At 45.7% G+C, this 22,102-nt stretch overlaps 1 protein-coding gene across 3 annotated transcripts in view; it reads left to right on the top strand.

Annotated features, from left to right (window-relative positions):
- Positions 1-22,102, top strand: part of ETV6 (ETS variant transcription factor 6) — a 223,976-nt gene that overhangs the window by 84,628 nt on the left and 117,246 nt on the right. For 2 of the 3 annotated variants that reach the window (XM_084877636.1, XM_084877635.1), the window contains exon 2: positions 9,019-9,148. The exons of the other annotated variant lie outside the window; for it this stretch is intronic. In XM_084877636.1, the coding sequence (XP_084733762.1) occupies positions 9,019-9,148 (130 nt within the window). The remainder of the gene's footprint in view (positions 1-9,018; positions 9,149-22,102) is intronic. 3 annotated transcript variants of the gene reach the window in all.

Here is a 22,102-nt window from a genome sequence, read left to right as displayed (position 1 = left end):
CAAAAGCTTAGGGGCATTTTTGGATCAATCCAACAGCAAGACTTTATTTCCCCCCGGAAGTAATGCCTGCTGGTTTTGTATAAATAAAGTCACACCACCTTCATACACTGCGGAGACCCACTCTCAACAGGACCTCACTTTCCCCGGGGGCTTGCAGGCGTGGCGGTGTGTGTTGCTGAGCTCACGTAATCTCCACTTGGAGGGAAAGCAATCACCTGCATCACATCAGGGATTAGGAGTGTAGCTGGGGGCACGGAGTGGCACTCGTTTAATTTTTCGACGCAGATTCTGAGCCTGTGCTGTGACCTCATCTCCATCAGCACGAGGTTCCAGCCAAATGAGCTGAGCACCCTTCAAGCAAAACACATCCCTGGAAACCACAACCTGGCATGAAAAGGAATCACAGCTTGAGATTCTGCTTACTATTCATGTCAGAAATACTTAAGAAATTCAGGGAAAAAATCCATAGCATCTCAAGGTTGGAAAGGATCTTAATTAAAATGTGTTAAAATTAGAACAATAAGACATATACTTCAGTTTTTTAAAAATAGTTTTTATTGATTTCCGTGAGGAAGGGAGAGGGAGAGAGAGATAGAAGCATCAGTGATGAGAGAGAATCATTGATAGGCTGCCTCCTGCATGCCCCCTACTGGGGATCGAACCCATAACCCAGGCATGTGCCCTTGACCAGAATCGAACTTGGGACCCTTCAGTCTGCAGGCCGACGCTCTTATCCACTGAGCCAAACCAGCTAGGGCGCTACTTTAGTTTTTTTGCTTTGAGAGTTTGTCTTTAAAGAATCCTAGGATCCTGTGAGGGGGCTCTGGGGACGGATTGATGGAAAAGGAGACCGTGGTATCCATGTTTTGTTTGGATCTTCTCCGCCCACACTGTGATTAATGACCTTTGATTTGCCAGGAGATATAAGATTGTGTAGAAGCAAAATCTGGGAGTTTTAAGGCACCTTCAAGTTCCACCACCTCAGCGCCTTCCGGTGCAGGAACCTCTTATAGAGTCACCTTCTAGCCTCAGCTGAAAGCAGCTTTTTGGGGAACAGTAAGTCACGCCTAATTCCAGAGCACAGGTATATGTTGCTGGCCCTGTCCTCTGAGTTGCTTCAGGTCAGCCTTAACTCTTCCTTACCTGAGTCCTTCTCGTGTTTGAAGATGCCTACAAGGATCCTTTAAATCCTTTCCCCACAGGCCACACATGTCCTCAGGGCCTTCATCCCGTCCTCATGTGAGAGACCGGGAGCCTCATCTTCAGGCCGTTGGAGAAGCTTGCTGGACTGTGGCCACGGTGGTTTCTGGAGGCAGGCTGAGATCCTTCTTGCTATGGAAATCTGGACAATGCCTGCTCCAAATAAATGTTGACAGGAGCCTTTCCTCCTAACTGCTCCTGTTTGTCTCGCCTGGACATTTCGATCGGATGCTCTTGGATACAAGGGAAGGAGTTGAGGAAGGGAAATGTATTTTGTTGTTGTTCAAGAAAATGTTATAGATAAAAGTAACTTATTTTTACTGAAAAATTCCCCGAGATGAGCTATCTATGCAAGGTGACGTCATCCTATGCACAAGAAGTCTGTAAATGCCCTGTTGGCCCTGCTGATCATGCGCATAGGTAGGTAACACATCCCTGGGTGGATTCTAATGGCGGCACCTGCTCAGAGCGCATGCTGGGAGAACTTCTCCAGGACATCACATCTGGTCCCCTTCTTTCAGCTCAATGCATTGACTCCCTTCACCAATGCTCCCCACGAGATGAGCAAAGTCAGCACCCTGACTCAGTGACCCTCAGAAATCCTGCTGGAATTCCGAGGGCGCAAAGCAATGAAATAAACTAAAACCGTGGCAGTTCTCACAAGCTTGAATTTATCTCTTGGGATTCCCCGTAAGTTGTGAAGCCATTGCGGATTGGCTGGCGCTACTTAAATGTCATTTCTTAGTGATCCTCTTTGTAGCAGATATCCTATTTCCCAGGCTGGTGACTTGCACAAGTTGCTCAACCTTTGTGAGCTTCAGCTCAGCTTCCTCATGTGGAGTGGAGATAATGAAGCTTTCCCTACAGGGTTATTGTGAGTCTGAAACAAAGGCTTCATGGGAAATACATCCCAAGGGCTCTCTTAATGCTAGCTCCTCTTCCTGCAGTGATGGTATTGTCCAGCTAAGCCTGGGACACATGGTATTGTGCACGAGTACTCATATGTACTTATGGGTAAAATGACCCAACATTTTAAATATGTGGCCATCTGGGAAACTCTTAAGAGTTATGGTGGCAGAATTCACAACAAATAGTATTGGCCTGGCCTGATGAGTCCTGAAATATTTCATAATGATCATAGAAAAGCTTAATGGTCTTTTATAGCAATGCTTGATTTATCCATCTATCTTTTTATTCACTTTGCTCACGTCACTGTGCAAACATTGTTCCATGTAAAAAGAAGACTTAAGTTGCTTTGACTTACACTTGTATCTATTTGACAAACACAATACTCTGTCTTCTGATTTTCGGATATAATAGGCCAGGAAGATGAGGAAAGGGGGGATTTCAGTTATGAATATGTAGGAACCTGTATATTTTAGGTCCAGAACCCGAATCTTCTTCTATGTCCAAAGCATGAGCATTCCTTAAACTGGTGAAGCTGTGCTCCTAGGAAGGTGCCCACATCAGAGTGAATGTGGCTTGTTGGGCACTACACCCCTCACCCCCACTGCGGGGCTGAATGGGTGTCTGGGTAACCAAGAGAGGAAGCTCTAGAGACCAGGAATATACTTTCCATCCAACTACAGGGTACTCCTATCCCCGAGTCATTTCAATCATGCTAAAAGACAAAGACACATTGGGTTGTAAAAACCTAATGCCTTGAGCAGCCAGAGCAGGGGTGGGGAACGCCTGGCTCGTGGGCTGTATCAGGCCCTGGAAATCATTTGGCCTAGCTCTTCTAAGGCATTCGGGGTGAGTTAATTAAAGGTTTGACCAAATATAGCAGGCTCATTTTAAAGTTGATAATTTTGTATGGCCCATGAATGATGATATAAATATCCAAGTGGCCCTTGGCAGATAAAAGGTTCCCCACCCCCCGACCCAGAGGGCTGTGGCTCTCAGGGGAGGAGCTGACCACTAGGAGAAGAGCTGACTGGGGCCGCAGGGTTAGGTGTTTCTGGAGCCTGCATGGGATGGGAAGATAGCGTTGCAACTGCACTGCTGTGATTTGATGGCCCCGGTTTTCTGCTTCAAAATTTAATGGAACACCTCCGTTCCTAAGATGTATCCCAGGTCCTAAGGTATACTTTTCTGGGAGATGCTCAACAAGACATGATTTGTGTATATAATGTATATTATTTAAGAAGACGCACATCTCCTTTTTTTTTTTAATCTTTATTTATTTATTTTTTTAATCAAGGTCTTTAAGTTGATCTCGCTAAATTTTGGGATAAACAAAATATTGAACGTAGTTATTCATGTGAATAAGATTGACATTCAGGAGTTTAAGCTCCTGTGTATGTCTGTCTGTATCCATGATGCCAAAAATCTAGAAAATGGTGCCACTCAAATTTCATTCTTGGGCATTTTTTGGTAATGTATTAATGAAGCTTATTTAAAGAAAGCCAAAGCCACCACCTTAAATCATTTTGGAACTAGAAGAGGGTACTTAACGTAAATGTGTATTCAGACTTCCGTTTAGCAAATCTCAATACATAACTTCCCATAGAAGAAGTTTCTTCTCTTCAGTGTACAGGAAACAACTATAGTGCAAGCATCAGCTTTCCTAAAAACCTTCATGGTGGAAAAGAGTCCTTTCCTCAAAGTTTTGAATATCACCCACGTGACTGTTGTATCTCTGGTGCCTGCTGTTTTCCATCTTGTCTGGGTTGATGAATTTCATTGCACGACCGAGACACTGAAGAGCTGCAGGATGCAAGGGGTACCTGTGGCATTTTTGCTAGCGTTCTTCAGGAAATGGTCACGGTCACCGCTGTTTCCGTGGCACTTCCCCCTCAGTGCTCTACACAGGCTTCAGAGATCGTCACTGGGCACCGCTGCCATTTATAATGGAAATGGGACTAGTTCTCGAAATGGATCCTAAAGCAAGGGCCATCTCAGTGTTGCAGTAGAGGAGTCTTTGAAATGACCTGCAAACCATCTTTTAGGAAGCACAACCAACCTTTCTTTCAGTTTTTCTCAATTCCAGAAATGCTTGATCTTCTTTATTCCCAGGAAGATAACATTTCATTAGCAATAGGCTCTACGCTTCTTAACTTTTCAGCCTCATCAAAGAGTCAATGGTGTAAAAGCAAATGCATAAATTCACCAGGGGGATCCCCAGGATTTGAATACTTTTGAATAGGAAAGACTTTTTGGTAATGAGAATATTTTTCCACTCTTCCATACTATGCAGCCATGGGGTAGGGGGTGGGGAGAAACGCAATGTTTTTACTTGGTGTGTAACGTATAAGCTTGTTTTACATGATAGTCACAGTTCCTTTGCACTCAGTTTAAAAAAGAGCAGCAATGCCCTGCAAACGTGGCTCAGTGGTTGAATGTCGAACCATGAACCTTGGTCAGCAGTTCTATCCTGGTTAGGGCACATGCCCGGGTTGTGGGCTCAATCCCCAGTAGGCAGCCGGTCAAAAATCTTGAAAATGGTGCCACTCAAATCAATGATTCTCTTTCATCATTGGTGTATCTGTCTTTCTCTACCTATCTCTTAACTCTCTGAAATCAATGAAAATATATTTAAAAATGAATAAATAAATAAACAAACAAATAAATAAATAAACTGAACAGCATTAGATGGGTACCTGTCACTGGCCCTCTGTGGTTGGGGAAGGAATGAAGAGGGAGGAATAGAACTCATTCTGGTTTTAGTAGTTGTGCTTATAGTGTCCCTACTCCATATTCCATTACTTTTTTTTGGGGGGGGGGGTGGAGGAGAGGAAACTTTCTATAATAGTAAAATTTACATTCCATCTTTTGCCTAAAACTATCTTTAGCCTCATTTTTTTCTTTTCAGAGCTCGGCGCAGCTCTTCCTCCCCCCACCCTCCCTTCTCACGGATATCGCAGTTGGCCTTGGGCATGGCAGGGCTTCCCTTTTGATCTGCAGGTTGTGCCTGCACATTGGAGAGCAGCCTGCTGTTGTTTCAGCACCTGAGCAACAATGCAACCACATCACGGCCCTTGCAGTTACATCACTGACCCCCTCTAGCAGTTTATCCCCCTGCAAAACGTGAATGCACCCATATCGCTGTCTGTAGCACTTTAATCTAATTAGACCGGTGGTGATAATCCTCTGGGAAAATTGTTATCCCCTCTGTAATCATAAAGTGAAGCACCTTCGGTTTTCATTGGGCTGGCAGTGTGTTCTAGAGGTGAACGAGCTGGTACTTCTCTTTGTTGGGGTCTGACCAGAGAAGCCATTGTGAGGATAGGAGGTTTCCTTTGTTTGGGAAATTGGGTGTTAGTCTCCTTAAGCTTCTCTTTGTAGGTGTTCCCATCTGAGATAGCCGGATTTGTTTCATTTTTTTTCTAATTGACGACAGTGTGCTGAATGCTAAGAGCAAGGCTAGAGTAATAGATTGCAAAACCAGGACCGTGTGGGTCATCCTAGGGATTAAAAAAAAAAAAAAAGAAAGAAAAGAAAGTCAAAGGATTCCAGCTGTATGTTTTGTTCTTTTCAGAAAGGAGCCCGGGCACTGGGCTGCATCCTTTCTGGGGTCCCTGTCCTCTGCTGGTCGCCGAGCCCAGGGCCACAGTCATGTGTAATGACTGTTAGCAAATCACTGGAGGCCCGAGAGGGGCATTTAGCTTCCTCCTGACTGGCCTCTTCATTGAACCTTTTAAAAAGAGCTTCCTGTCTCCCAAATTTATGGTGTCAAGATATTGCTGAGTGGAAACCATCATCAGGAACGAGAGGAATTCAGGGTCCACCATCACTCAGTCTCTGGCCTCCTTTTTATAGGTTTTATCATAAAACAGTACAGATGGCTCAGTGGTTGAGTGTTGGCCCATGAACCAGGAGGTCAGGGTTTGATTCCCAGTCAAGGCACATGCCTGGGTTTCGAGCTCTATCCTCAGGAAGGGGCGTACAGGAGACAGCTGATTGATGATCCTTTCTCATCATTGATGTTTCTATCTCTCTCGCTCTCTCTTCCTCTCCTTGAGATCAATAAAAAACATACTAATAAAATAGTACAGCTGTTTCCATCCAGAATTGTGTGGACATGTCGGGGAAGGTGGTGTAAAATGCCAGGGCAAGCACTGAAGTGTGGCCTTCGGTGTAGCAGTGGGGACAGGGGGCCTTGCAGAAGTTCAGACCCGGGGCTGTTACAGAGAAAGCGCAGTACGATGAAGGCACAGCACTCTGACGATTCAGCAAGTCAGAGCGCACACCTTTTAAAGGTGGCACCCAGGTCACCTCTTTTGTAAGTAGCCAGAGCTAGACTGCCCACAAACCAAAGTAAAATCCTCATGGAGGACTGGGCTTCACCCAGTTTTCCTTGGTAGAGGTGGTGAGGGATGAGGAAGCTGGGATGAGGTGGCCTGTCACTCGTAGGGATTGGATCTCAGAAGTTTCTCGTGCTTTGAAGGGAAAGTCATCGTGCTCTGAAATGCCGTCTTCTTTTTTCTCCCACTCATGCCAGCCCATTTAAAAATTCTTTGGCTGCACCAAGTTTTCTTCATCAACAGTTTCACTTCTGCAAAAAAACCTAAAAACAAAACAAAGCACCAGAAAGCTATTTCTGGGAATGAAGTTAATGGTAGATAAGATCTCCAGATATCTATTGGACTGAGGGGGAGGGGAGGAGTTACTCTAGGGTTGAAGCGTATGGAGCATTTGTTAGAGACTATGTTTGCAATGCTTTCAAAGCCTGTTTTACCTTGAAAAACCCCTGAACAGATTTTTGTATGTTTCCCATGTGGGTTCATGTCTTTCCTCTTTCACCCCAAAAACCCCAAACACGAAAAATATAACTCCTCCTTACAGATGCTCAAATTATGTGTGATGTTTGATCAAGTTCAAGAAAAGTGAAGTTGAAGGTTTTGCCTCTGGGTGACCTTTCAGAGAACATCTTGATTGATACAGAAATGACATTTGGCATGTATGTGTCTGCCCGTAGTTAGCAAGTCCATCAGGAAACTTGAGGATGGATGTTTAAACAGAACTATTCCAAACGCCCTATTTTCTGGTAGAGGATGCCTCAGGGAAGGTGTAGCGATTCCCTTTGGAGATCACAAAAACATGTACAGAGTCATTTAAAACTGAAACTCCCTACCACAACCACCAAACTTTCCAGGGTGGGTACGAACAGAAGAAAAACTTGACTTTTGGTTATAGGCCCTGGGGACTCCCCTGCTTCCCTTCGCGTGTTTGATGAAATAGAAAATGTTGGAGAACTGTCTTTCCAAAACATAAACCCCTGAGCTTTATGTTAATCTGTGATTTTTCTTTCGCTCCCGATTTCTGTTTTCACAAAGGCCTTTGACTGATCTTCCCCCCCCTCCCCCCAACCTATTTTTAGACCCGGTGTGTCCCACTTTGCTTTGCCCAGTTAAACCACAGAAACGAACGGAAGTTATGTTCCGTGTGTATGGCCTGCGAATCAAACGAGGGGGCATGCAGATCTCAGATGCAAATTGCACCGCTCCCTGGCCCTCAGCTGCAGGGTTGGTTTACGAGGGTTGGTTTCTTGCCGTTGTTGGCCATGTTTTAGTTTCAAGCAAATAATTATCTTTTCCATCCCATCCAGTTGTTTTAATTGATCTAACAGACACTGCCTGTTTGAATTTAAACAGTGGATCTGCCGAAGCCCCCTCCTTCCCCTTTCCTTGTCTCTTGCGTGTTTTTAGTTGTTTTCTTAAATGCAAGTGATTCTTTGAATCTCTGAAACAGTTCGGAAGAAAAGGAAATATTGGTTCTAGATAGAAAACGAAGGGACAAGGAGGTAGCTGTTAACGTTACAGAGAACTCTTTGCTCTGAAGAAAAAAAAAAAATTAAACATTGGATAGATATTTTGGCCGGTTGTTGTATAATGAGACTGGTAGGTAACAGAAACGTCTTGCTTGTAGATTGATGAACTAAATCTGGAATTGATAGTGCACCACTTGGTGCAGATCTCTCATTTGATCTGCGTACAGGATCATACTTGGATTAGACCAGGGATATTGCCAGAGGAGAGGAAACATTTTTTTATTGATTTTTTTTTTTTACAGAGAGGAAGGGAGAGAGAGAGCTAGAAACGTCAATGAGAGAGAAACATCGACAAGTTGCTTCTTGCACATCCCCTACCGGGGATATGCCCGCAACCAATGTACATGCCCTTGACTGGAATCAAACCTGTGACCTTTCAGTCCGCAGACCAACGCTCTACCACTGAGCCAAACCGGTTTCAGCAGGAAACATGTTTTAATGTATTGGTGGCATTATTATGTGACTTGGAAGGTCATTTTTGAGAGTAGCCTTTAAAGCCATTCTCTAGGTCAACGGTGGGAAATGTCCGGCCCATGGACCGTGTAAGGCCTATGAAATCATTCGGTCTAGCTCTTCTAAGGCATTAGGGGTGAGTTAATGAAATGTTTGACCAAATATAGCAGGCTCATTTTTAAGTCGATAATCTTGCATGGCCCAAGAATGATGTTATAAATATCCCAATGGCCGTTGGCAGAAAAAAGGTTCCCCGCCCCTGCTCTAGGACTTATTTTATCATTTCCTCCGCGTTGTCTCCCCTCTGTACTTGAACAAAACCACTAGTTCAGAGAGAAAAAAAAATGGGCACCCATTGATCCGAGTCCAAAGGAAAAGCCCTATGTTATAAACCTTCCCAGAGCTTTGTCGTAAATCCCAAAAGCTGGAGCTCTGAAATAGAACAAAACAGCGTCTATCGAGGGGGCAGGCAGGATCACTTGGCATGTGCTCAGATGCCCCCTGTCCCTTTTGCTCCTCTCCCTTAGTTCACACCTAGTTCCAAGCGTTCATTGTCTTCCCCCCTCCCCTCTTCCTGCATTTGTTTTTGACAGCAAGAGCGAATTTCATACACACCTCCCGAGAGCCCAGTGCCCAGCTACGCCTCCTCGACTCCACTTCATGTTCCAGTGCCCAGAGCGCTCAGGATGGAGGAAGACTCGATCCGCCTGCCCGCGCACCTGCGTGAGTGTTGCGCCCGGGACGGGGACAAAGGGACGCGGGGTCAGGACGATGGACTGCGTGGAGCTGAGGGGCAGGGCTTCACGCTGGAGAGGGGCCAGCTGAGAGTGATTTCACACAACGTCACCCCCCGGCCAGAACGGCTCTGAAAACCCTGAGACTCCTGTCCCGTGCTCCTCTGACCGGCTCTGTGATGCGTTACCCACGCCCCTGGGAGTGGGCGCTCTATGTGGCAGATCCATTAACTCTCCTAAGAGGCGAGATGGATTCTTGGGGGCAGTCGGTCTGTCTTTCTACATTCACACTAACTCACACCCTTTTAATATTTTGTTCTACATTCACAATAACTCCCCTTTAAGTTTTGTTCAACTTGTGAGTCGGATCCTCTCCCTGCTTTGCTTTTGAAGCTGTGTACTTTTCCTGGCTTCACAGGGCCCCGGCTCCTGCTTTTCCGCTGCTGGCTGCTCTTCTTCCTTGGATCTTATGTGCCTGGACACAGCTTCTCTCTCCTCCTTTCTCCGGCTCCCCTCTCTTCCCTCTCTTGTGCCTGCATTACCTCCGTAGCTTCAGCCAGTTTGCGATATTTCTCCCAGTCATCTCTCGAATCGCCTCCACCCCTGGCCTGGATCTTCAGCCGCAACTTGGCAGGGCGTCGGGGCCAACACACGTGCTGCCGGGACTGGCTCCAAAGCAGCCGGCACCTGTCATTTCCTCCTTTGTCTTTCCTGTGCCACCACCCAGCCCAGAGACAAGGTGATGGGGGCAGCTGGGGAGAATGGATCACCTGACTCCCACACTGGTCACGGTGTCCAAGAAAATGCCAGGTTCTCTGGCTTAAATGCTATCCCGAGGGCCCAGGTCCAGGTGATGGAGGACACTGGGGGTCACCTTGGCCCAGTCCGAGTTAGTTCCCTAATAACTTACATGGAGGCTCGATTGGGCCCGCCACCACTCTCTGGCATGGCCCTGCTCCCCAGATCATTCTCCTTTCGTTCCATCCGTCCTGAGGAGCCCGCAGGCTGCCTGCTGAAGGTGGAGAACAATAGGGGATGGGGGACACAGGCTTCTCTTTTCTCTTCCTGTGACAGTTCAGGGAATCGGGTGATTGCGGTGCTGGGAGGTGCCGGTAGGGGAAGGTTGCCGGTAACCCCTTCTCCCCCACAGGAAGGATGGGTGCCGGGCTTGTGGGCCATGAGGATCAGGGACCAGGAGGATTCTCCCCCTCTCCCAGCTTGCTGTGTCCACCACTATTTACAAAGTTGCTCCATGTTAGGGTCAGCACATCCCAGCTTCACTTAGGCAAGGAGGTAAAGGCATAGCTCCACTCTGCTATCCTCTCCACAGTGCCCTTTCACAGACCAGATCCGGACTGTGCAGGTGCCGAGGTCATGGCTGCGGGCACTGTTGCCCTTGGTGAACCAAGGGCCTTGGCACCATGGCAGCAGACAGGGTGGCAAAAGAAAACACATCCAGGAAATAGCATCTTTTCTTCTACGAGCTTCCCTGTGACTAACATATTCACTTCAGGATGGAAAATACTCGTGCCATGCAGGCCAAACACTCCTCCTACCAAATCTCACTCATTTCTTCATCCAACTAATAGTTATTGATTACTTGCACTGGATGCTGGGGATATAGAAACGAACAAAGCAGACCAAGCTCCGTGCCAGGTGCAGAGAGAAAAGAATTATGAACGCTTGTTCCAAATGGGCTGCTGTTTCTTTTGTAGCTTCTTATCCCTTTGACACATTTCTCCAAGGAGGCCCCAATTCCTGGTTCGTTTCTGGATGCCCTTGCATATGTCAGCTCTTTGACCATAGAACTGCCTCTCCATAGGAAGTTATGGTAAAACAAAACAAACCTACACCAAACTGGCAGTCTGGAGACCTTAATTCCTAACTAGTTCTGCTGTTAAACCAGCTGTTTGATTGTGATCAGTCATTGTTAATACCCAGTTTTCCTATCATACTGCATTGTGACCAGACAAGAGAATGTTAGTCCTCTTCCAGATATTATGATTCTCACCTAAGGAATCATTCTTCCTAAGTGAACTGTTTTTACCAACATTTTGCTTTTATTAGGAGTAGACGGTTTTCTCAGTGAGCCAAGGCTTACCACTGTTTGGCTAGGCCCTCCTGTGGTAATCACACGATCGCAGGATCACAATAGCTCACAGTACCAGGCACTGTGTGAAGTCCTTTATGTAAGTTATCTTGTTTAATTCTCACAGTAATACTTGTAAGGTCAATATTCTTTTTATATCCATGTCACCCATGAGGAATTTAGGGCTTAGAGAACTGAAGCAACTTGACAAGATCACACAGTTCGTAAGAGATAAAGTCAGGATTCAAACTCAATTCTGTCTGACTCCAAAGCTTACGTTCTTATCTGATATGTTACCATGTGTGTTTAATAAATATTCTTTGGATGGATGGATGGATGGATGGATTCAGGGTTGGCACTTAGTCATTATTCACTGATGTGGCCATAGCGATGGTTTATGGCTGGAATCTGTTCTTAGGATCAGATGGTTAGATTCTACAGTCTAGCAATCAGACTGTAGAATCTAACAATCTGTTCTGAGTGATTCAGTATTCTGACTGAGGACTATGGTCAATCAGTTATTGAATGGTTTGCTCCATTAGATGGGTGAGTAGGTTGGAGGGTGTGTGGATGGATCTCCCACATAGATAACTATGAAATACAGGACTGTATCATATTGCTGCCAACCTTAGAATTGATTTAGTTGTTAGGTTATGGATTTGGTCAGGTGATGATTTTGCCTCAATGCCTCCTCTCAGCCCGACTTCAGGGGCCTCCTTGTCAGTCTGCTTGAGCCCCATTGTGACACCACAAGGTCTGACATCTGGAATGAATCCTCGGAAAGTGGAGGTTCCCAGGCTTTTGTTGTTTGTCTGCAGCTGGGGCTTTCCACACGAGGCTGCAGTGCCCCCCTCCCTCTCCTGTTCCAGGACTCTGCTGCCCAGCGTGCTGTTTGAGAAACATCTCCTGGAGCCCCTAGGAGGGTTGAGGCCATGCCGTATACTTAGAGATGCATCCCGGCTGAGTTTCCAAACTTAAAAGAAAATAAATATTCTAACAAGGGAGTTGGGTTATTGCTGTTTTAATCTGGGATTCCAGACAATTCCCAGTGGAATACTCATGGAAAGTACGGGGAAGAATCTGGAAGCCAAGACAGCAGCAGGACATTTATGGTATTACGAGGTTGAAAGCTTTTTTAACTGCTTGTTTTAAAGAGATACTCACCAGGCTGGTATGCCTCAAAGTGGCTTCTTTTCATCATTTATCCCCATTGATCTACAGATAAGCCCTCTTTCTTAATTCTTTCTTTTTTTCCATTCACTCTTAAATAAATATATATCCTTTCCTGGTTGGAAGGAGGGCAGGGATCATAGTATTTAAGATTCTCTTACTGAGGGTGTCTCCCCGTTTTGTTCTGCAAACACAGGGCTGTCCTCAAACTGAAGACACAGCGTGACAGATTAGCAAGCTATTGAGAAGTAGAAAGTAATGCCTTTCCTTTTATTTGCCTGTGACAAATGGAGCCCAGTGTTAAGTGGTGACTGTAGTGGCCTTGAAAGGGGCAACTGGGCCTCAGAAAGGGCTGGAGAGCCAAGGGGAGAAGGGCCAGCCCCATGCCATCCGGGTCTGGCTTCCTCACTCCCCAAACAGGCCGGTGGGTGCCCTACAGCAGCCCCTCAGCAGGTTCCGGAACCTTCCCTGTTCCATCAAGAGAGCAAACACACATACATGTTTACTGAGAAGATAGGAAAAGCTTCGTTGTTTTCTCTTTCTTCCACAAAGGGTGCTGAATTTTTTTTAAGCTTGAGGATAGATGACTTCAAGTGCAACAATTATAGCAGGTAGAGTAAACCAAAAAGCCCCATTCTTTAAAGGGGACATAAGCCTTCTATCACACTTTGAAAACACTTAAAAAGACCAAAGACCCTCTCAGTTCCTTAACAAGATCACTCTTGATTTTCAAGGCAGTGAAGGGCTGTAGCTTGGAGCAAGAGATGCCTTTTTTGATTCTTACAAGGGCCCTCATGATGTGAGGGAGAGACTTTTTCTCGTTTGTCTGCCCAGAGAGTACTTTTTTTTCTAAATTCATGGTGCATGAGCACTGAGGGCACAGCACAGGGTGCCTCATGAGGCGGTGCCAGCCCCGTGACACACTCAGCCTCAAACAGTGGTTCAGGGCTGCTCCTGTGATCACAATTAGGTAGTTCAGCACGATGGGGCAGAATCTAAATAAATAAATGCATTTTTTCTTTATTCTAAATTCCTTGTCCATCATCATTTCGCATTTAGTTGCTATAATTGCATCTATCCACATAATCGCCATTTGGCCAAAGACTTTGCATCCTTGGATGCCAGGTTGGCCTTCTAAAATCCCTGTGAATTGGTATTTAAACATCGTAGCCTAGGAGCCATTCATCATATTTAATAGGGTTACGGTTTATGATGTTGCGGGTTAATAAATAGCCGTAAAAGCCACTGGGAGTTTTCTAGTCAGAACACCAGAAATAGTCCCTTGGCTCTGCTGCCTTTCCTTGTGAATCTTTAAAAATTCTTGCTTTACTCCTCCTACGCGTGCATGTTTAATAATTTAATTTAATGCCTTCCTCTGGAAACAGTACCTCTCCACTGCTCACCCACTTGGCGATTTCGCATTCTCAGCAGAGGAACTGAGTTGAAGACAGCCACGTGACAGACGAAGCTATATTAGAACCAGGGTAGTAAAAAGAGATGCAGTGTCTCTCATTTCTAATCAGCTGGAGCAGCCAACACTTTTATATGCTTTCACGTTATTTTTGTTCCCGATGAAGAGGCCAAAATGGAAACCCAGTGTAATCATAGTGAATATTTTATATTGTTATGCATAACAGAATGCATTCACATATATGTACTATCTCATTTAATCAAGCAACAGTCCCTGAAGTGGATGTTATTAATTCTGTGTCATTAATGAGATGATTGTGGCTCAGATAGGCCCTCATTCACACAGCACGCGAGGAATCTAATGCGATTTCTATTTCCAAAGTCACCATTTGACTTTTTCTTTTTTAATATATTTTATTGATTTTTTTTTTACAGAGAAGAAGGGAGAGGGATAGAGAGTTAGAAACATCGATGAGAGAGAAACATCGATAAGCTGCCTTCTGCACAACCCCTACTGGGGATGTAACCACAACCAAGGTCCATGTCCTTGACCAAAATCGAACCTGCGACCCTTTAGTCCATAGGCCGGTGCTCTATCCACTGAGCCAAACTGGTCATGGCACCATTTGACTTTCTTAGGAGAAAACACAATGGCAGAGTCTCATGGGCCTGAAAGTACTGCTGACTGTGGGAGTCTGGGCAGCCCTGGGTGCAGGGATGGGAGTAGCTAGGGCTCTAGCGGTGCACTTGACCATTGATTGGTGTTGACCTTCCAACAGGCTGCCTTTCCTCAGGAACAGAAGCCTGGTACGATGGGTAATTCCTTCTAACTTTGCTCACCCACTTCTACTGCTCCTCCCTCTTTACTCTCTTGTGAGCTCAGGCTGACGTTCACTTGATCTCAGCAACCAAAGGGACAGAGCTGGTCTTGAAGGCCCCAGAGGGCCCGCACTGGGAGTGGGGCCTAACCAGGTAGCGCCATTTCTCTGGCATTTCACCCCAGATGGCATCCTGGGAGCAGGACTCCTTTTCCTTTCCTTCTTGCCAAGTGAAAATGCTTAGTGGTAGGAAGGACTTGGGTTCGGACAGACCTAAGGGCTTGACTCCAGGGCCACCTCTCTGTGTTAGAGATTATCGACCCTCGCCAAGGCTCGGGTTTCTTGCAAGTGTAGGAGCTATACCACCTAGCACAGTGCCTGGCACAGAGTGGCCAGTAACTCGCTAGAGCTCAATCTCAGTTTCCCAAGCTGGTAAACAGCCTCTTCAGGGGTGGCTTCTCCCGTTTCCAAGGGCCGCGAGAAGCATGTATGTCCTTGTTTGTTTCCTTAAAGGGCTAGGGTTCTGTGCACACAGCATTGAGACCGATTTCCCTAATTCACTGTGAAAATCAACTTCATTTTCTAACCAGTCCATGTGGTTTCTAGGAGTCCAGTTCTGCGCTCCATCCCAGGGCCTTTTCTACCCACCCCATGGCTGTACCCCTCTCTGGAACTGTTTTCCCCATGGGCCTTCCCTGACCTGTAAGCCTCCTTCCTCCACCCCTCCCACCCTCTTCTGAGACCCTCCCCTGCCTGTCCTTTGTCATTATCAGCGTTCCAAAAACAGCTCTCCACCCACAGCTGCCTGTGACGTGCAGTGACGTCACCAGCAGAGTGGAGGCAAGGACACGGGGAAGAATATTTCATTCTCAGGATCTCGAGGAAGCAGTAATGACTTCTCACAAAGATGGCCAGCCACCAGCCTTTTCTGTTTTGTTCCCCTCAAGCCTTCCTTTGGAGGGGGCTTTCCCTTTTTACATTCAAACCCTTAAAGGCTGTCTCATCCTCCAACAGCCCATACGGCTGCACCAGGGCCTCGGTCAGCTGCTTCCAACAGCATGGAGAGAAAAAACAGCCCCCAGCGGACCAGCCAGGATGCTTTGGAAGGGAAATTTCCTTTTTGGGTTTGCTGTCTCAAAGAATTTCCGATGCAGGCAGACATTAATTCCTAGCTCCGTGCTTCCTGATAAGGAAGCAGCTTCAATAAATGCAGCTATTTTTAGATGTCTTTTTTTTTTTTTTTTTTTTTTTTTTAAGAAATATATAACCAGAGGTTCTATTGACCTTTTCTTTCACTTCACGTTTCATGCTGTGCTCTGTGCACATTTAAGGCAGCTCCTCCTGCATACGTTCTGACAGAGGGCTTTGACTGGGGGTTGGGGGGTGGGGTCTCAGTGTCCTTACAATGCTGAAGTAGATGCTTGAAGGCTGTTGGCAATTGATTGTCCCTTCCGGATGCGGTAGGTCATTGATGTGAGCCCAGGGATGCCCAGCTCTATTCTGGACCCAAGTTCATGACAGACCCAGCAAGAGAGCCATTTAAAAATAAAAGCCTATAAGAACCCATTGGTCCTATGAGTAAAGACTTGAACAGCAGGAAAATAAGAAAGGACATTTTCATTTCTCCTGTCTCCTCTCAACCTTCTCCCTTTGGTTTTCCCCAACCATCAGTACCTTGGTGGCCTTTCTCTTGGTATATTAGGGTTCTGCAGAATGAGAGGTGCCTGCCCATAAGCTCCGTGGTCTTATCTGTGTCTACCAAAATCATGCTGGCAGGCGTTATGAAGATTCAATACGATGTTGGCTTGAACTCTGTTTTCCGAAGTGACTCCCCGCCTCCTCTTTATTGTCTCAGAGAATTGATGGGGCTGAATCTATACACATATGATAAGGTTTCCATCCTCAAATAATAGATATTTTCTCCCATTTTGCTTCATGCCCAAATTAGACCTCATCAGGAACTCAGATTCTTAGAGTTTCTAACAGGAATGACTTACATCGTTTTGTCCTTATGCTTTTTTCCAGAGGTGATTGGTCCCAGTGTCACTGACGTCACTGTTGCCTGGACCATGCGTGTGTGTTTTGGGGGTTCTCTTCTCTGGTCTCTTCTGAAGCAAGATAGAGCAGGATCTGAGAGATTTAAACTGTCCCTGTCCCTGGTCACATGCTGACTGTAAATTCCCAAAAATAATTAGTCACCCTCCCCTGATACTTACAGCTTCCATCGCGAGTAGGTGGACTAAAACCCCATTCTTTTGAAATTAGACTCTATTTCTGTTTCCTCTAGATCATGGCTAGAAATAGCCTCAAATGGGGCCCTAAGATTTTAGCAGTAGAAATGCAGATTGCGGATATGGGTACTGGATAAAGAGCTGTGGATGCGTGGTGGGAACAGATTGGACGTCTGGAAGGGAGAGTCTAACGGTGAGGGCTGTGCAGGGAACATGTTAGGTCCCCCATCCAGCTGGGGCCGAAATCTCTACTCTGGGGATGGGCAGTAACTAAAATGGTTCCCCGAGGAGGGTAAAGGTTTGTGAGGAGAGATGTCACAACCATTTTTTAAAAAAGTACCTAGATGAGTGTTGAAGGGTGTGGAATGACAGCATCTTAAGGGGGTATCAGGCAGTTTATGTAGCTCTACCTTAGAGGTACCAATGCCAGGAATTAATTACCCGTTTGTTTTCCAGGAGTGGCTTATCTTTGCAAATGAGTTTCTTTTTTTGTCATCATAGCCCACCTGCCAGTTCACAGGAGCTGTGCTCCTCCTGAAGAGCCATTCCCACACCAACTGTGTGTCAGAGGCCTCTCTAGATTCTAGAGAATCTCTGGTACAGTCATGTGTGGGATAAGTGAACATTGTCATTACTACTCATTGAGCGCTTTGCAGTGCCAGGAACTTTATGCATATTATTCTGAAGAGCCACTAACACTGCAAAGTGGATATTATATCTGTTTTATATCCGAGGATCAATAGCAAATCCCTTGCCAGAAACGCACACAGGGCAAGTGGAGGAGCCACAGTTGGAATCCAGATCTCTATGCACTTCATCTTGTTTCTTCTTGAAAGTCTTAGAAACCAATGGAAATTAGTTCTTTCCAGCTATTGGTTAGCAGGAGAAAAGCCAAAGACAACAGGTGGATTTTCTTTTTCCTTCATTTCTTTTTTTCCTCATTTATTTATTTTATTTATTGGATTTTCTTTTTTCATTTAAGCAAAATTTATATAAACTAAGGACACCTGCTGACTGAAAGACCAAAGGGATAAAATCAGAGACATAAACTAAGTTAGGTTTTGAACTTAGAGGGAGATCAATTTTAGAATCCAGTCCTCTATGCAGACTGTCGTCTGCAACATATTTTCGGGAATTTGTATATATTCTGAAGTGTTAGGAAGAAAATTAAATGAAGTAAAAAGAGGTTCCTGAGGTCCACGATTTTCCATCTTTTTATGAGATGATCTACTTCCCAGATCATTATTATACAATATTACTGATAGGTGATGTGCTTGAATAGAGATTATATTATTTGGTTCACAAATTAAAGCATTTCACTTTCTAATACTCTGTTAATCTGACCTACTTCGAAAGATGGTCTGATATTCTTGTGCTTTAGTTTACTCACCTGGTGTACAGGCTGGGAAAGTCTACTCCAGGAGAACAGAGCAGGGAGTGCACTTGTCTTGGGGGCCACCCTCTGAGTGTTGGCCCAGCATAGTTACCCCGAATAGTGTGGCCACTCCGAATAGTTCATTCTTTCTTCCCAGGCTGTAGTATGCTCATGTTTTAAAGCCAACGAGCCTGAGCACATGATTCTTCAGGTTCTTCGAAGCTCAACACATTAATTTATTGCTCTCTAATTCCGGAAAGAAATCCAAGGGATATTAGCAGGGGAGCATTATCTCTCAATGCTAAGAATCATGATCATTCACTTGATTTCAAGTGCTCAACATCAGCTTTTAGTGCAGACGGTGGTATTTCAGTGACACAGGGCATGGTCATCTGTGACGACGCCCCCCTGCAAGGAAACATGGCAGTGCAGTGCCTGCTGCTGTTGGATGCTGCCCTATGCCATCCATGACTGAGATCAGATACAGAGCCAGCTCCAGGGCATTGCCTGTCTTCTGAAGGTAGTCCTGGCCAGTTGCATCTCACCCTGGTTCCCAGGACCTCACCACCAAACCTTAGGCCTGCTCCCCTGTTCTCATAGTCCCCCTCCCAGCCTGAGACTCGTCTGCGAGTTGGCCCTTTGGCCAGTGCATTATGCACAGGCGTGGCTCCTGGCAACTACCTTCTTGAACCCCCAACTGTAGGATTTGTGGGAATCCCCTCTGCAACTTGAGGCACATTGGCCTTTCCTGTAACCTGTAATAATGACAGTCTGCGTTTTGCTCCCTCTCTAGATGGTTTCCTTGGGGTTTCAGGCTTTACCGAGCCAGCTGATCTGCATAGAGAGGCCACTCCATCCTCCTTCAGCTGGCACCATAGCACATGCACAATTAATACTGCATTCATTAATTATGGGGGGTGAGGGAGGAGCACCCGGTTGGCAAGGATCGAAGGCTTTCAACTACTAAAGTGAAGGCTTTGATGCCGAGCTTTCAAGTGTCTTTCCACCCGCCCAGCCAGCAGAGAATCTGTGACTCTCATGCCATCCCCTGGGCATGGAAACTCACACCCAAGAAACTATTTCTAAACAGAGGCTCCGAACTAGTTTCTCGAGTCACCTACTCCTGGCCACAGGCTGTGAAAAGGGGGTGTAGGGTTAGGGAGAAAAGAATTGTCCGAAGCAGCAGCGATTCATGAACAGAGCTGAGGAGGGCTTCTGTTTTTGCCTCCTAAAGTAACCCTTGGGCCACCAATGCCAGAAACTCTCTGTAGAGAAACAAAGATGAACATATGATTGGTGTCAACCTCTTGAAGAAAAACAAAACAAAAAACAGTTTTGCTTGGTTTACCTTCTCCTTCCTCAGATGCCTTACTTCAGGAAGTAGCCCTAAGAACTTCAAGTTCACAAACCTGTCATTGTGATGGGTTGGAAGGTTCGGTGGTCTTGGGCCTGTTTTCCTACTAGATGTGAATAAAGTGGGGGAGAGAATTCTTGCCTTTCCTTTCCATTCTTAGTCCCTCCACACAGTTGTGTTCACAGAGCTGAACTCCCTCCCACACTTACCCTTTTCACTTCTCATGCAAAGCGGCACAGAAGCCACCTCACGAAACCCCCGCCCTGCACGCAGTTCTCCTTCCCTTATCGGCAACTCCGTCAAGCATGCTGTGTGGGGCTCTCACTGACCTTAACGTTTGACCGTGTTTCAGTTATTTACCCAGATATTTTGGGTTTATTTAAAGGTCTTTTAGGAACACAAACGTAGAAATTCCCTAAGAGAGCTATTTCTCACTTGAGAGTCAGGGGTTAGAAACTTTCATTCTCTTTCATCATTTGGAGAGGAACTTCAGAGACCTACAAACATCTAAACAGATGCCATGTTTGTTTGGCCCTTGCCCAAGGAAATTGTTTTCCTTTGGATTCTTCGGCAGTTTGCTTCAGATGAATCCCAGTGAGAGAAAGAGATAAGTGAGCGTTGGATTGTCTCAGAGCTGTGATGCCAGAACCTGCTTTGCGGAGCTTCTGTGATGATTCCTACCACCCAAAGTGATCCAGGGAAGGAGCGTGAAGAAATACAACTGAGTGTAGCTGAAACCGGTTTGGCTCAGTGGTAGAGCGTTGGTCTGCGGACTGAAAGGTCCCAGGTTCGATTCCGGTCAAGGGCATGTACATTGGTTGCGGGCACATCCCCAGTAGGGGATGTGCAGGAGGCAGCTGGTCAATGTTTCTCTCACATCGACATTTCTAGCTCCCTATCTCTCTCCCTTCCTCTCTGTAAAATATCAATAAAGTATATTTTTAAAAAAAGAAAAGAAAAAAAGAAATACAATGAGTGTTGTAGCCTGGGCCTTGCACATCCAGCTGTGTAGCAATCTCATGGCTGGTACTTCTTGGTTTGCTGAAGAAGCATTGAGATTCAGAAAGTGTTTGGCTTTTAAACTTCTGTTGTCCTGCAGGCACTACTCTGGGCCCAGGACAGAGGGTTGGGGTTGTCCGTGAACAGGGCCAACACTATGTTTTGGCAGGGTATATGGTCACTCAGCTGCAGTGATTTAAGACTGTCTTACCTTCATTATCGCCTACGTGAGCTGCTGTGGTGCCTGATATTTCACTGCTAAGATACATTCCTGCCCTAGCCAGTTAGCTCAGTAGACAGAGGGCTGGATCAGAATCAAATCATCCAGGTTTGATTCTGATCCAGCCCTGATCAGAATCAAACCTGGATGGTTCCAGGTTTGATTCTGATCAGGGCTCATGCAAGAGACAACCAATTAATATGCTTTTTTCACATCCATGTTTCTGTCTTTCCCTCTTTCTTCCACTTTCTCTAAAAGCAATGGAAAAAAATATCCTCTGGTGAGGATTAAGGAAATAAATAAAAGAGAAAGAGAGATATATATTCCTTTTGGACCAGGCATTAGCTCTACCTAGGTGTACTTTTAAGAGTAAAGAGTTATGATAGCATCTAATACCTTAGATAAAGATTATTAATACCTTATGTTCCTGACATCTTAATGAAAGTTATTTTAGCAAATCTCTTGAATCTGTTGAAATGGAAGAACCAGGGCAAGCAGAGAAGGTCAAGGGAGAGGGTAGAGTTGGAAATAAGCTTTATAATTCTGCTTGTGGCTGGCCTTCTCCATAGAGGAGACAGACATAAGATTAGATGGAAATTCCAGGCCCCTGGATTTAGACAAAACATTGTACACGGGACCTCTGAGACCAGGATGAGTAATCTCACACTTATCATGCCTGGCCCTCGGCCTCAGGCCGTTGCTAGCATCCCTGTCGGCCTGATAAAGTTGGACCTCCTTCGAGCACACTGCCAACTTGAGAATGTGCAAGCCATTTGTCTTTCCTTGAGAGGAATAGTGAATTGTTGGGGGATGGGGGGGCGAAGAAGGGCTGGGAGGGAGATATAAATCTGAATTCTTAAATTAAGCCTTTTAACCATCACCTGGGGTGACCAAATGTGTGGCCGCAAATGCCCAGTCTATGCAGGTGTAATAAGGGACCCTTTAATCCAAGCCTCAGGTTGAAGTGAGCAGGAGAATCTTGACTTGAGTGGAACTTAGAGGAGCTAGCCAGAGGTGAGTGGTTTAGATGAGGATTGGGTGTGTGGAACTGGGGAGAAAGCTCTCTCATGGCTCTCCATCTGGAGGAATAACATCCTTTATTGAGTGCTTATAGTAGGCACTTTTCACATGTGTTATGTCATGTAATCCTCACGACACTCCTGTGAACCACATTTTATTATCCTCACTTTACTGATGAAAAGTCAGGTTGAAAGAGGATAAGGATTAGCCAAAGCCACAGAACTGGTAGGTGGTGGGCCAGATCTATCAGACTCTCC

This window comes from Pipistrellus hanaki (assembly GCF_964339955.1).
Source record: "Pipistrellus hanaki genome assembly, chromosome: 3".
Classification (NCBI taxonomy): domain Eukaryota; kingdom Metazoa; phylum Chordata; class Mammalia; order Chiroptera; family Vespertilionidae; genus Pipistrellus; species Pipistrellus hanaki.
The sequence above is the reverse complement of the archived record's forward strand: the minus strand, read 5'-3'. Positions and strand labels throughout refer to the sequence as shown.